This window comes from Grampus griseus (genome assembly GCF_964374135.1).
Source record: "Grampus griseus genome assembly, chromosome: 9".
Classification (NCBI taxonomy): domain Eukaryota; kingdom Metazoa; phylum Chordata; class Mammalia; order Artiodactyla; family Delphinidae; genus Grampus; species Grampus griseus.
In genome coordinates this window covers 2,979,229-2,995,430 of record NC_139003.1, presented here as the reverse complement: position 1 = coordinate 2,995,430, position 16,202 = coordinate 2,979,229, and the positions used below count along the sequence as shown (strand labels likewise).

General features: G+C 47.2%; 1 protein-coding gene across 1 annotated transcript; it reads left to right on the top strand.

Annotated features, from left to right (window-relative positions):
• Positions 1-1,120: 1,120 nt before the first annotated feature.
• HTR5A (5-hydroxytryptamine receptor 5A) lies at positions 1,121-12,049 on the top strand (the record flags this gene model as incomplete). Its single annotated transcript, XM_082662527.1, has 2 exons — positions 1,121-1,861; positions 11,717-12,049. 2 exons carry the CDS (start codon positions 1,121-1,123, stop codon positions 12,047-12,049), a joined length of 1,074 nt encoding a protein of 357 aa, XP_082518653.1.
• Between the last annotated feature and the right edge of the window lie 4,153 nt (positions 12,050-16,202).

Sequence of the window (16,202 nt, the reverse complement as noted above, 5' to 3'; positions counted from 1 at the left end):
TCTAGCTCCAATACCTCAGTCACCTCTAGGGCAGCAGCAACTGCTATCTTGCTTTTTCTCCTGGAAAGAAAACAACCCTTGAAGGGAAGAACCAGGTGTTGTGTAAGAACGCAATCATGCACTGAACTCATCCAGAGCAAAAAAAGCCAGCGAAATCATCTTAGACCCTTAACTGGGAACACACGTAGCAAAGGTTAAGACCTGTGGAAAGCTAAGAACCCGCTCAAGGTATCCAGACCGCCCCTAGAAGGACGTGGGTAGGCGGTGGCTAGAGAAACGTTTCAAGGAAAGTTCTTTGGTAAACTTGTTCCACCGGGGGAACTCATTTCGGGGAGAAGCGACAGCACCATGGACAGCACCAAGCCTAGCGCGCTGGGGCGGGGACAGCACCGGGGACAGCGCCAGCGCTGGCGCCGCGAACCCCGGGCGCGAGGCGGCCTTATCAGCTGATACCTTACGTAGGCTGGATCCCCATCTCGGTAAGCCAGGTCTGGGTGGGCGCGCCAGCATTCGCTCTCCGGAGCCGGAGCCGCAGCCCCAGACGGGGCGGGGAAGGGGCGGGGGAACAGCAGAAGGCAGGACCTAGAAAGCAGGTCCCTGCTTGGCTTCCCCAGCACGGAGCTGAGGTTGCAGCCCGCTGCCGCCGCGGGCGAGAGGGGCGGGAAGGGAGGCCGCGCGGCGAGAACTGCCGCTCTGACGCACCAGCCCGTCTCTCGGCGCCCACACGCTCCGGGGGCGCCCAGCTCCTCCTCCACTTGGGACATGCCCGACTCTGGGCGACTAGACTGCTGTCTCCGCCGAGGCGAAGAGCCCTGGTCATGTGACAGCTTAGACGGGCCCCGGCTGCGAGACACAGCCCCTCGCCTCTGCTCTCCCAGCGCCTGAGGGATTCAGACCCGCCGCGGCTCGCAGCCCAGCGCCCTCCTCTCCTCTCCGACACACCGTCTCCCACGGAGGCTCGCTGGCGGGGGGTCGGGGCAAACTCCAAGACACTCTCCAGAAACCCTGCCACTGGCCAGAGGTGACAAACATCCGGAGTGGCTTCCGACACAGTGGTCACCACCCCTCCTCCCGAGCGCCCCTTCTCCGCACACCGGCGAGCCCGTCTCCTGGCCCAGACATGGATCTGCCGCCGAACCTCACCCACTTTATCCTCCCCACCCCCGCCCCTCTGGAGACCAACCGCAGCTTCGACGCCGAAGACTCGCGCGCCAGTCTGCCCCTGGTCTCCGTCTTCGGCGTGCTCGTCCTCACCTTGCTGGGCTTCCTGGTGGCCGCGACGCTCGCCTGGAACCTGCTGGTGCTGGCGACCATTCTCCGCGTGCGCACGTTCCATCGCGTTCCGCACAACCTGGTGGCATCCATGGCCATTTCGGACGTGCTGGTGGCTGCTCTGGTCATGCCGCTGAGCCTGGTGCACGAGCTGTCCGGGCGCCGCTGGCAGTTGGGCCGGCGGCTGTGCCAGCTTTGGATCGCATGCGACGTGCTCTGCTGCACGGCCAGCATCTGGAATGTGACGGCCATCGCGCTGGACCGCTACTGGTCCATCACCCGTCACCTGGAATACACGCTCCGTGCCCGCAAGCGCATCTCCAACGTAATGATCACGCTCACCTGGACGCTCTCCGCAGTCATCTCCCTAGCCCCGCTGCTCTTCGGCTGGGGAGAGACCTACTCTGAGGGCAGCGAGGAGTGCCAGGTGAGCCGCGAGCCCTCCTACACCGTGTTCTCCACCGTGGGCGCCTTCTACCTGCCGCTCTGCGTGGTGCTCTTCGTATACTGGAAGATCTACAAGGCGGCCAAGTTCCGCGTGGGCCCCTGGAAGGCCAACAGCGTCTCCCCCGTTTCCGAAGCTGTGGAGGTGGGTGTTAACGTGATCCTTAAAAAACTTTGCTTGCATTTGCACAGGCCTCATCCCCAGCACATCTCCCCACACATCCGTAGAAAGTGGGACTTCTTAGTATTTTGGTGGGGGCTGGTGGGGAAGGGACCGAGGTAGACTGGGAGAGAGAAAGCAAGCATCACAGACTCTGCTCTGACATGCTCAGATTCACAGAGCAGGTCATCTCTCATGGGTTCTTTCCCTATATATAAAACGAGGGATCTGGACTACATAATTCTACAGGGTCCCACTAGGCTTGAAAATTCTATGGATCTATAACATCCTTTAGAACGCCTGAGGAAGTTGGTGTCTGGGGCTGCACTAGAGAAAAGTGCAGCTTCCTGCATTTACAGTGGGGGGTGTTTGAGGAGGTGGGAGGGGAGGGACGGTCATCTGACTTGGCAGGAAGACTGCCATACATCAGGCAAAGCAGGTTAGTGTTCCAACCCAGTCTATTTTCTCTTTGCCAATTAATTTTGCGAAGTGTGGTATCTCCTGGGTTACTGTCATGCCCAGCATCCTCCTGTCCTCACGCAAGGTTAAAGATACTGTTTACACCTGTCTCAGAGCCTCTGCCCTTGTTATATGCACCCACTGCCTGTGGTGCTGCTTTCTGGGCCTGTCCCCACCCCTGATCAGACTGTCCGTGCAGCTGAGGACCACTTGCTTGCCTCCCGGGACATGAGTAAAGCTGCAGGAGGAAATTAAAACGCTAAGGCAGACACTTCCCCAGCTCTTTACAAGTGGCATTTAAGGTACGGCAACTGCTACAGCACCCGTGAGGGCTCTTTTCTCATCTTCTCTGCATCCACGCTTTCCTGCTTTTTGTTCACTCTTGGTAATCTGACCCTATGATTCAAGATTCAGGGACCATAAGAGTTCACATGAATCCACCGGCTGTGCAGGCTGCCCACCCCCTACCGCACTCATTGCCAAGGGTGATCCCTTGAACCTGCTTCACACATTTACGTTAGATCAGAATACTATGCAGCACCCATTTCTGTTCCTGGTTCTGGGACAACAAAGGAAATTCAATTAAGCACACTGAGCACATACTACAGGCTTGCTGCAAGGGGTCAAGGAATGATAAAGACATCATCTTTGCCTATGAAGAGTCTGGTCTAGTGAGAGAGACATGCATTGTGAACATTGCAATATGATTGTATTTTTCGAGTCAGTAGCTAATTCCAAGTATAACCAGTCAGTCAAACTTAGAGGAACCAGAGGTGTAGGTATGGGAGAAAGGGGAGGGCATCATTCTAGAAACAAGAAGGAAAAAGGGGTCAGAGGGCACCTGTCCTTTTATCTAGAACAAAAGTCTCACCCAAATTACCCTCCCCTACCCCATGGAACATCTGGAATGTCTGGAGATGTTTTTGATTACCAAGACTTGGGGACAGGGTACTAACGGCATCTAGCGTGTAGAGAGCAGGGATGCTGCTAAACGTGGTACAACACACAGGACACCCTGAACAACAAAGAACTATTCAGACCAAAATGTTAATAGTGCCAAATTTGGGAAACCCTGACCTGTTAGATTTCTAAACTGGACACAGAGTGCTGATGGGTAAGAGTGCTGCCAAACTGCCTGGAATGCCCGTGTGTGTGTGCATCCACCCCGATTCCAGGTCAGGAACAGGAGGCTGGCTGCCCACCAAGGCCCTCCTTACACAGATCCTCTTCTGCCAGGGAGCTTATCCAGGTAAACACAATTTATAATTAATACCAAACAGCTTTAGAAGGGAAAAGCAATTATACTTCTGTCTCAGAGGGCTTAGTGTGGAAGGAAGAGGGGTTTTCACTGCTCAGCTTTGGAGAGAGCAGAAGCAAAGCATTGTTTCATGTTCCTTCTCTGCCGGATAACTTTCAAAAATGGGTCCCTTGGCTTTGCAAAGCCTCTAAGTGATCCAGGGCTCTGCATAAAATGCGGCACTGCCTCTGTCCTCATGTTACTGTGAAGGGTTAATTAAAAACCAGGCTTCCTGACTTCTCGGTGGTAGCAGGTGCCAACGTTTCTAAATACAGTTTTACCACCAACTAGCTATGTTACCTAGGGAAACACAACGCTTCTTCCCTGTTCTGTATCTTCAGAGTTTTATTCAAATACATACTGAAAGCCTAACCCTTGTCAGATACCAAGATGAAAACAGGAAACACAAGAGAGGCAGGCCTTGCACCCTTGACAAAGTCTGATGAAACCACTACTGAAGAGCTGACGTGAAGACAGAGCTGGATTTGTGCCTTGCCAGTGTAAGGGACTGCGGCACTTTCGAGGTCTGAGTGGGTTGACATCGTCTGTATGAGCAGCTTTGTTTGTTGGGCGTTACTCCAGTGGGAGTTTATTGGAGTGAGTCCGTCCGTGGATGCCTGAATTTCAGAAGTGAGGGACTGGCACGGCTTGCAAGACCAAGTCCCCTGAGAGGAACTGCCCTTGACCGACAGAGTACGTTCAAGACTGGACCCAGGCTGCAGAACATGCAGACTCGCCCTAAGTTTAGTTTTCATCCCCCTGATCTGGGTCCTCATTCAGCCAAAGCTTCAAGAGAGACCATCGAGGACTGTCCAGATCGCCACCACTGTTGTTGCTCCTCCTTGAAGATGAAGTTTCATCTGTGGAGGCCTGATGTTCAGACTGCACAGCAATCAACATACCCGTCTGTCAGAACAGCGCTGTGCAGAAGCCTTTAAAGCTCTGGACAACAGATACTGAATCACAGTGAACCGATCAGTAGAAAAATGTTGGCTGGTTTCAGTTAGTAATGGGGATTTACTACATATGATAACATAAGATTCAAAGGCTTAATATAAGTTCTGAAGATGTGCTGACACTAGTTTAATTGATGCCTGTAATTTCTCTGAGGCAAGGAATCAAAGCCTTAATTACTGAATTAAGGGGTGGGCTTCAGTAGGCAATAGTTCTTAGACAGGTGTCATGTGGTTGAATTAATCCACCTGGAGTACGGCCCAGCCTTTTCACATTGGTACAAAAAGGCACATTCATGATAACCTAGGAAGAATCAATCTGGACTCTCATGCATTCTGGTCTAATTAATCTTTCTGTCTGTGGTGTCTTTTGTCCATAAGGACTCCAGGATCATTGCTATTTCTTCAGTAATGTCTTGAATTATATACAGTGTACACATTTTCATGTACAGACCAGCTATAATCTCATAATGTGTAAGGACAGCAGTACACTTTATCTGGAAGCGGGTTCTACTTATTAAATTTGCAGTTGTGTTACAGAAACTAAAGTATTCTGATAATGATTCTGAAATATCAGTTACAAGTTGGCACACAGGATTGTTAAAGATTTTCATTGCTTGAATTTTTGTATTAACTAAGGTTTACTTTCCCTTAAGCCCTTCAAATAGCCACACCATAAATCTGTCTCTCATGGTCTTATTTCAGCATCTGTACAACCAATCATTGTTTTCAATTTTTTAAAACTTATTACAAGTTGATTTGCATGTTTCCTTTTCAGATGGCTTTAAAATTTTAGGCTGAAGGAGCTATTGTTTTATAATTGTGGGGATAATGGTAGTTATGGTGACACCCATATAAACAAGAAAGCTGTACTGTTGTACATCTGTAATTATAGGCAATTCCCCTTAGAAGTTTAGAAGGACAGGAAGTTGTTGGGTGATAATATCTGCCTTGGAGTGACTTCACTGGACAGATTTTAGATAGTTGTCATTTTGATCTTTAGCCAATAGGGGACATTGATTCTTTCAAAGATTCTTCTGCTGACAATATTTACAGGTGTTCTTGTCTAGGCTCCCAAATCTTTGAAAACAGAAGTGCTTTTGAATGTTTTATCTAGAGAGCCATATCTTGTATTATTTACTTTCTAAGGATATATGGCAATGTCTAGCCCCATATTGGATATTTTCTAAATTGGCAATTTCACATTTAAATTTATTTTTTCTTATTAAATTCCCTAATTCAGGTTTGAGCCCATTTATAGAAAGACAGGACAAGATTATACTTCAGCTGTTGGGTTTACATCAGAATACTGCTTGAAAGTTTTCTGAAGTCTATTTTCTATACTCAGTTTATAATTTTGAATCCTTATTTAATCTTCTCTTAAAAAAAGCCTTCTGAACTTGCTTTATGTATTTTATATTTTAAATTTCCACAGCTGGGTTATACAGCTCTTCTCTTTTCTATCCTTCTAGTTTTAAATACTTTTCCTCATCTGAGGGAGATTTTAATTAACTAGTTGCTGCTGATCTGTAGTCCAGGACAATAAGAATTTTGTTCAATACTCTTAAAAAAAGTCTAAATTCGGGCTTCCCTGGTGGCGCAGTGGTTGGGAGTCCGCCTGCCGATGCAGGGGACACGGGTTCGTGCCCCGGTCCAGGAAGATCCCACATGCCGCGGAGCGGCTGGGCCCGTGGGCCGTGGCCGCTGAGCCTGCGCGTCCGGAGCCTGTGCTCCGCAACGGGAGAGGAAGTCTAAATTCTACAGCAATTTTTTGCCCTTCTCCCTGAAGTTTAGAAAAATTCTTAATTATAGCCTATATCTTAGCTCTAGACCAAGGTTTTAACTGAAATTCTATAGATTTGACTTCTTGTCTGGCAATTTTACAATGTGATTTTGTTTTTCCTGAGAAAATCCCTGGAGAAAGGATAGTTCATTTAGGAGGTCAGGTAAAGCTGAGTAGAAATGTAGATGGGAGATGTAGATGTGCAAGGTGGGGAGGTTTTGGAAAGTTACAAAATCTTTGAGACTAACTTAGAGTTAGAATTTTGTTTTAAGGTCTTAGCAGAAGTAAAGAAGCTGACTCTCAACTGTTTAGTGTTTGTCTTCTAATTTTTCTAGAGTTGATCTTAAATATGTTAATTTATTGATTTTGACTTTCAGAAATTCCTCATTAAGTAAAAAAATTTTCTTTCACATTTATCAAGAGAAATGCAAGAATTAGCATTATAGTGCAATTTAAAATAGGAAATAGAAGTTCACAAAGGAGAAGCTTGCGACTTTGACTTAGACAAACCATGACACACAAGAAAAAGGCCACTACAGTTGGCCAACAGTTTGTGCTTGTGAATGGTGTCTCAAATCCTTCACCACAGGCCAAGAGGGGGCCATATGACCACCAATCCAATGAGCTGGAATACCAACTAGACAAGGTGACATTTTTTTTCATAAATTGACAAGATAGCAAGTGCCCTCACTTAAGTTTTGTGAAGAACCCAAAGCAAAGTTTGATCGATTGCTTTTTCACAAATTGGTCATAAGTCTAACAGTCCCCAAATCATTAGCCTTCAGATCTGCCTTGGAATGGATTAGAGCTTATCAAGCCAATGCCTTACAGAACAATCCTTTTTATATTCAACAGAAAAAAAAAAGGTATTCCAGCACAAAAAACCAACCAACCAACCTATGAAAACAAGGCTTTGCATATTTAGACAAACAACAGCAAAAACAAAGAAAACAACAATATAGTAAGTAGGTTATGTCATAAAAATTTTCACTAAATGGTATACCTCCAAGACAAGAGATCTAATACCCTTACACAAAAAACATAAGTCAATTACCAAATGGTGCACCTCTCAAACAAAGGTCTAGTTACTTGATACAAAGACCTAAGCTGAATGATCTTATTCAAAGACACTTGGTTACAATCCTTGTATAACAAAACACACAGAGTGAGAAGAGCCCGGTGGAGCTGGCTGGAACTCAGCTCACCGAGAATGATGTGCATCTGCAGATCCAAAGACAGCTGGAGTCGGGGGTACAGTGAATGCACCTGCAGTCCGAGGATCCTGGGGAGGATCCACAACATGATCTCGGTAGACTCTCTAGAATGTCCCAGGATGATACAACCACCACACAGTATCTGAAATAAAAATACTCCTTACTATATAGTAAGAGAAAGCTACACTTGTCAGGCACCGTCTGACAGAGCAGAATGCCCATCATCTACGGGGACTGGGGACAGCGTTGAGTTCAGGGACTGGAGGACATGGAGGGGAGCAGTGAGCTGACACCCCCAGAGTGGGGTTACTGCGTGAGACTGCTGTTGGTTGACTGCAGCTCAGAGATGCACTTAATTGGGGTGAGTCCTGCCCTAACTGGCTGACGTTCAGAAGTGAGGGCTGACACCGACTGGTTGGTTTGCAGGTGTATATTCACAGAGCTGCATTGTCCTTGATCCACTGAAGGGGTTTAAGCAAGTAGCAAGGCTCTTTGTTGCCACAGCTACAGAATAGTTGGTCTTTTGCTAAGTTTGTGGGGATGTTCTTATTCTGCCCCTCGTGGAGCCCTCCTTAAATGGGTAAGATCATTTCTAGCTTGAACATCCTGAATCATCAGTGCATCTTACATCGTGACAGTGACCTGATCTCACCTGCAAATCACCTGAAGCCACACTTCCAAGGTAAGAGTCTTCACCCCTTAATTTCAATACGCACTACTGATGATAATCTAGTGATTATCTGCGATATTAATAGGGAGGTGAAGCAGAATAGTTTGAGGAAATAAAAGAACATGCTAGATTTATGATTAACCAGTAAATAGTTATTTAACACATAACCATTTTGGAAGAATGAGAAGTCTAACTCATAGGTACATGTTCCCCCCAAAATTCGCTTATTTGGAGATGTGAGGCTAAGTGTTCACTTAGAAAATTTTTTCATGTGAATCTTAAATTGTGAGGTTTGTGCTTTAAATGATATAGCACTTCAAAGATAGATGGGAAAGGTGCAATTCGGCTTGAATGTTCACCTTTTTTTGCCCCGTTACCTCTTTCTGTGAATCTACTAATGACCATGATGAGTAATTGACAGAGTAATCAATAGAGTCTATTCTCCAGACTTGATTAAGTGCCTTATTGCAGTCGTCGATGAGCAAAGAGCTAAGGAGTCTGTAAGTCAGAGAGCCATAGGGTGAGCAGCCAAATCAACCACCTGCCAGCATCGGGAGCCCGAAACTCCCCAACGGCAAAGCCCCTCCCCGCAGCTGAGCCTCTGCTGTCCCGGAAGAGCCACTTCAGACCAATGACACTCTCACCGAGGGAGCTGGTATTGAATGCCACACACACAAGAGAGGGACCCATAAAATGCTCAACATTTCTCACCACGGTCTTAGAGAGCGTGCTTTTCTGAGAAACATGGAGTTCTCTAACCTATGAAAATTCCTTACTCAAAGCAAACCATAAAAACAATGTATTTAGGAAAAAAAGTTTAATTGGAATTCAAAATAGAATTCTAAGAAGTGGGAGAAGACCCCATGGAACATTAAAAGAACTGTTAAAAATGAATTTAGATTCTCTGCTGGAAAGGGGCCCCGCGAATGTGCTCCCAGAGTGTTGTGCTAAGAACTCAGTGAAAAGGACGGTGGGTAGAATGCCTGTGGGTCCTACTGACAGAGAGAAATCATCCTGAAGACAAGCTTAGGAATAAAGTAACTGGGAAGTCTTCAAGAGTACACTTATGCAACATTAGAACTATCACACAGTGGAAAATTCTTGTAGATACAATGAATGCATGCTATGTTTGGCAACAGCTCATAAGAACCCGGGTACTTTATACTGGAAGAATCCAGGATTTCATAGTACAGCTGCCAAATACCCACACAAGCAGGCCCACACTTAACGGCACTTAACATTCCCTTACGAGGACCAAGATTGGAAGTGATGGGTTTCCATAAAACTGTCTTATAATACTTGGGCTATAGAAATATTCATATCCTACGCTACACCTGGAAAGCAAACAACCCTGTGATCCTGTGTCTCTCGGGCGAATGATGAGGTACTGTGCTACATTCTGATACGGCAGCCCCTTTGGATACAGGTCAGGACTGTGTCTGAAGGTACCAGCAGAGTCTCAAAAGAGGCAGACATTCTCAGTGTCAATCATTAGGAGAGAAGACGGCTCCTCAGAATGGAAACTTTGCAGCTTTTTCCATTATGCAAGAGCAAACTCCTACTAATAGAACATGTAGCACTGGGGGTGTATCTCACCCTTCATAGAAGACTGGTCATACACTGGTAGTCCAATCGTGGGGCTCACTGTGTCTTGCCACTGGAATTTGAGTATCTGAAGGACTAAGCGTGGGCTTCTGGAGTCAACCTGAAAAGGCACTGACCACAGGGAAGGCAGACAGGGAGCGGGGACGGGAGGGGTGGAGAGATTCCCTAGAGTGTGTCATAGCTCAAAAGCCAGAATATCTAGTTATGTGTTGCTGTATTTATTTCTACTGTTACCCCAGGGCCTTTGAGTCTGGTTTAAATGTTCCGCTTTTACACCAGGTGTGCTATAGAGAATTAACGGGTGGTCACAATGGCGTCACAACCCTGAGTGGCCAGTCTTAGCAGCGAAAAGGTCTGAAAGGAAGGAGAATTTCTTAGGGATTTAAGAGTCAGAACCAGAATTATTCTTCCATTGCCATCTTTGGGAAATGGCTGCCTTGATGCCATTTTGGGATTGAGTTTTATTAAGGAAATGGGTAGTTTTCCCTATTTTCTTTATGCTGAAAATTGAAACTAAAACTGTGTTTGCATTTCTATAAATTAACTCCATGAAATGCATTCCCAGATACACACTAATAAATAAGAAAGGTAACTATGGTTCCATCCAGGGGTGAGACTGGGAGAGAGAAATTTTCACTTCTTATTTTATATGTGCTTTTAAGGGTTGCAGAAAAAGGAACTATTTGTTTCAATATTCACGATCTTCTGTTTAATTGTATAATGCTTGGAGTTTCACTGTTTTTCAAACAGATGACAGGAAGGCTATCGCATAAATTTAGTAATTCATACATGAGCTAACATTCCCTTAACTATAGTGTTCCTATTTTCAGCTCACTTACTCTATACGATAGGGAAGCTGCTGGGGCGCAAGCTGGGTAATTCTCCTTTTCAAGCGTACGGGGGTCACAGAAGGCTGGAGTTGGGAAGAAGAGGATTTAATGTCAGGGTAGTCTCACCACTAGTGAATGACTGATCGACCCAGAAACTGTCCCACATTGTGACTGGAGCAACTAATTTGCTCACTTAGCAAATCAGCCCACTGCAATTTCCTTATATTTAGGGGGCCTCATCATCAGACACCCCTTATTCCAGTTCCCCAAAGATCTAAAAAATAGGGCTGGAATGGAGGAAAGAGCTTCCTTTCCCAGGAATTCCACCCCTTTAGAGAAGGGGTGTGAAGCTGGAGAACGTAGTTCAGTGGGAACCTGCCTTCCAGAGGACTTGAGAGAACCTACGTGGAGGGACTCTGAGTTTAGAGCCTCTGTTTTCCATAAAAGTCAGGGGAGGGAGCGGAACACAGAATAAACAGGGAGATAAACATCCTGGTGAGTGAACTGTCCCAAACAGTAGAATATGTTCTGGAAGCACAGCAGTAGGAACCTTATACCAGAAGAAAAGTTCTAGAAAATTCTAACTTTTTAGAGGGGATTCACAGCAACCCAGAAAGTTCTCGATTTTGGAATACTGGGTCCTGCGTGTACGGGGTTTGATAAGGATTTAGCGGGCTCCTGATTACTCGTGTTCCGCGGTCATAAACTGTAGACACCGCATGACCTGCTTACTTCTGTTGTTCCCTGTTGAACAGACGGCAACAGGGACTCCATCGTCGTTGCATTATTGCAGACGTTCCTATTTTCCCTCCATTTCTAAGATGTAAGCAAACACCCAGCTCTGTCAGCACGTTTTCATAGCCGAGGGTGGTCCCCACATGCTGCCCGGTCCCTGCACCGGACAACTGAGGACGTTCTCTTGAAGTGGATGTGCGGGGCTCACGCTCACCCGCATCTAGGTTCAGCCCGCCCAGACCCAGCAGGCGTGAAGAGGCGGCTCTTCCTGAAGCCTCTGCTTACCTTTTCCAGGTGAAGGCCTCCACTCGGCAGCCCGAGATGGTGTTCACCGTCCGCCACGCCACTGTCACCTTCCAGACAGAAGGGGCCACGTGGAGAGAACAGAAGGAGCAGAGAGCCGCCCTAATGGTGGGCATCCTCATTGGGGTGTTTGTGCTCTGCTGGATCCCCTTCTTCACCACGGAGCTCATCAGCCCCCTGTGCTCCTGTGACATCCCCGCCACCTGGAAGAGCGTCTTCCTGTGGCTCGGCTACTCCAACTCTTTCTTCAACCCCCTGATCTACACGGCCTTCAACAAGACCTACAACAGCGCCTTCAAGAACTTCTTCTCCAGGCGCCAGTGACTGTGAGGCCGGCACAGGCAGGGAGTCTCCCCGAGCTCCATCTACTTCCCCATCCCCACCCGGCACCACCTGGAAGAGACAAGCCTTCAAGTTCCCCAGGGTGGTCCTCGGAGCTGAGCACCTCACTTCTGCACTCTGGGCAGGAACGCAAGTCTCCACAGGCAGTACTGGGGACCCCGTTTATCCAATTTATCTGCTATTCCTCACTCCTCACCGAACAGCCACGGACTTGGCCCACAAAGTGCCCTTTCTTTACAAAACCCACTCCAGCGTGCTTACTGTCCTGGTCCCAGGGAAGTCCAACCAGGCAGATGAGAGGGAGGAGATAAATCCATATAGGCAGGTTGAGAACAGACAGGAAACAATGAATAAGAAGTCACAATGGGGACATCTGGGGAACAGGAAACCATAATTGCAAGTTTCCGGGAAGAGCCCCCATTTCGAGTATTCCATCCTGCAGTCCTAGGAAGTATACCCTAATACTTACTGTGTGTGTCCCAATATTTGGCCACAAAGGATTGTCTCCAGACATACTGAAGTACACAGCCGCACCTGCAAGGCCAAGCAATACGGCTTTATTGGTTTTATTTATGGCAACCACACACACACACACACACCAAACCTACTGAGGAGACAAATGTTCCAATTGGCGAGTTTATTCTAAAATGCAAGCCATCAACTTGGAACAGGATCTAAAAGTCAAATCAAATACCTCCTTCTATTTTAAAGCAACTGTTCACAACACAGAAATATCTACTAGTTCCGCAGAATCTGTCAAACTTGCTTACTTACTATGGGTCCCATTTGTGTGGGATTTATTCAAATGTTGCTGAACAAAGACTTTTATCCTCAGATCATGAAATTAGAGTAACACAACTGTCACGAAGTTGTTGAATTCTTAAATATAGTTTCGTACCCAAGGACTATGAAGGCATGTTCAGCAAACACGTGCACTGCAGGGAGATCGCTGATTAACTGGCTATAGCTGCTATTATTCATCGGTAGGTAAATACCTGCTGTGAGGCCAACACTGGTAACTAATGAGAAAGCAGGAAAATGGTAACAGGTGGCCTCAGTCCTCTGCAAATTAACACTTTTATATAACCATGAGGCAAGACAATTAAATGAAGATGCAGTGTTTATATGATCTTACAAAACCCTAGCCATTATACAAAACTTTAAAAAGACCTTGGACAATAAAACCGCTTGTGGTCTGCTATGTTCCTGATTCTCTGAATGCATGGATTTAAAAATTATGTATTATAAGTCTTTGAATTATTATAACACATATATATTATTATATGTATTATTTTGTACATACTAAGCTGTATCAATTAAGATATTAAAAATAAGAAATTTATGTCCATCTGTGGTCTTGCTTTGAAGTTTAGTCTTGCATTTACTGCAAAGATGGCTTTTATTCAAAGAATGTGATCAGATAAGGAAATGTTACACCACTTGTGAAGTCTGATAGTGAATGACAGTGCTAAATGCAGATATCTTATCTACACATTGGAGCAATTCCTTGAAGAATTTACTTGGAAAAATCCTTAGATTTTTCCTTCTTTCTGTATGTATCACTTGAAGCACTAAACCCACAAATATTTTAAAATACAAACTGTTCACTTATTCAAGTTTCCTTCCCCACTTCCAAAACTTCATTAAGTCCCCCACAGCAGAGAAGAATAAACTCAGACATGAGGACCTGGAGATACGACATCAGAATCAAGGGTAAAATTTTTTCAAGTCTATTCTATCTGAAAGTCCACATGAAATTCTTCATCTTACTCTATAATTTCAGTGTCTGACCTACGCTTACTGTTTTAAAAAAAGCTTTATTTCCTTCAAACTTTTTACTAAAGTGAAGCTTTAGGAGGATGTGCCACATTGTCTGGTGGCTTCTAATACTCCTTGACTTCTCCAGGATTCTGTACACTTCGTTGGAGACATATGTTATTAATATCAATTTTAATCTCCCACTGAGGTTACTAGTATTTCCATAAGATGAGTAAGCCCCTTTACTATTGCTGTTCAATATATATTCAGCACCTCCCAGGTGTTACTTAACGCATACGTCGTATAAAACACACTCCAAATGTGCGACCCAGAGCACGAAACACGAGAAGGAGGAAGTGGCAATGACTGAGTTATTTTGCTTCTATTTCAATACCGAGAATTCTTTACGTCTGGGTAGGAAATATTACAAGGTGCGAATGGTGACTGAGCTTGGGTGTCCAGGGTGAGATTCCAGGATTTGTGAAACACTGTCACTTACTTCTGACTGCTAGTGTCTTATCAGGTAAACAGTGTGAATCATAAACAGTAGGTAACGTGAAAAGCTCAGCCCCTACTCCTTGTGCCATGATGTCATAACCACTTCTACTGGATGAAGTACTCAGAGAAGTGGGCGGATTTCTAGCAAGTCCTCAAACAGGTATCTAAGACGACCTTCTCCTGCGCCCTTTATTTCAGCTGCTGTAGATCACGTCAATAAAGTGACCCGGCCCCCTTGTGCTGATACGCAAGGATACTTGAGGTTAACTTCTGTACCACAAATGCCTAAACCACATGACTTTCGGCGAAGTGTGCTGTGTTGCCCTTCCCATCTTCTATGAAATGATAGACTGGAGATTCTCCCTGACGCCTCATAATAAGCTTCTCTAAATTGTTGTTCACTCTGCAAACACGCTGCTGGTGGCAGGAGCAGCTCTGCTCTGTGCGGCCGGAGCTCAGACTCTGCGGACGACGTTCCTGCTTTACCAGCCCCCCCATGCGTCACGCTCTGCCCTGGGGAGGACCGGAGAGCAGCTGCGAGACTGGAGGGGAAGGAGGACTTCTTGCCCTGCCGGCATCGCCACAGCGTGCTTCTTCACCCCAGCAGCAACGGGGTGACGCCATCAGCAGTGGGTTCCACGCTGCTGTTTTTCCTAGCCTCGTGGGATTCCCTCGAAGATGCCAGCACCGGCCAGCCGCAGCTCCCCTCAGAGGTCTTAATCCCAGCTCTGCAGAGGCCCCCCAAGCTCCGGGGGGCAGCACCCTTTTCCACGGGTCTCTCTATAGTGAGCCATCGTGCGGCCCTCGCAGGCTTCAGCGGTGGCTCGCCTGGGCTCTCCTCTCAGCTCGTCCTGTTCCCCACAGCCCTGAGATGAGCTGATCCTCTCGTCACTGCCTCTGTGATACCGACACGAGCCTTTGGCCCCTTCGGCTCTCTGCTACCTGATGCACAATTCTTCATATTGAGCTCCCTCTGTCCCAGCCAGCCTCTGAGTGACACAGGGGACAGGGCCATGCGCGGCTCGCAGGCTGGGCCTGCACGGTCTCGGGAGCCCTTCAGCCCTGACGAGGGCTGTGTCCTTCCCGGGTGGCCCGTGTCTGGCTGCTGCAGGGTCTGTCCCAGCAGCACGGAAGCACTGCTTTGTCGTGCCCTTTGGCTGCAGAGCGGCTCACACTTCCTGCGTGTATTCTGGGCAGAGACGTTGCCTCTGGCTGTATTCTGGATGCTTCTGTTTACAGGAGTGAAGAGTGCCGAGTCCCCGACATCCACGGGAGGCCTTGAGAGTGGTGGCCTAACATGGTCACTTCAATCTTCCCGTCTCCACCTTCTCTCCAGTCGGCTCTGCTGGAAACGGAGCTTGGGGGTTGTCAGGGCTGAGTTATGTGCCCCCAGAATTCATATGTTGAAGTGCTAACACCCAGTTCCTCAGAATCTAACTGTACTTGGAGACGGGCCTCTGAAGAGGTGATTAAGGCAAATGAGGTCATATGGGTGGGCCCTGATCCTATAAGACTGGTGTCCTTACAAGAGGAGATCAGGACAAAGACACTCACAGAGGGACACCCTGTGAGGACACGGGGAGGATGGAGTCCGTGTGCCGAGAGAGGCCTCAGGAGGAACTGGCCCTGCCCACACCTTGACCTTGACTTCTAGCCTCCAGAAGTGCGAGAGAATGAAGTTCTTTTGTTTAAACTGCTAGGTCTGTGGCGCTTTGCTGAGGCAGCCCGGGCACACTCCTGCAGGGGGTGTATCCTCACTTGCAAGGAGGGCAGGTCGGAGTCCCACAAGTCGGAGTTTCACCGTGAGCTGAAGGAGAAGGGGGTCTGGCTCACCAAGGCCTCCTGTTTGGCCTCAGGCAGGCTGCCTGTCTCCCACCAA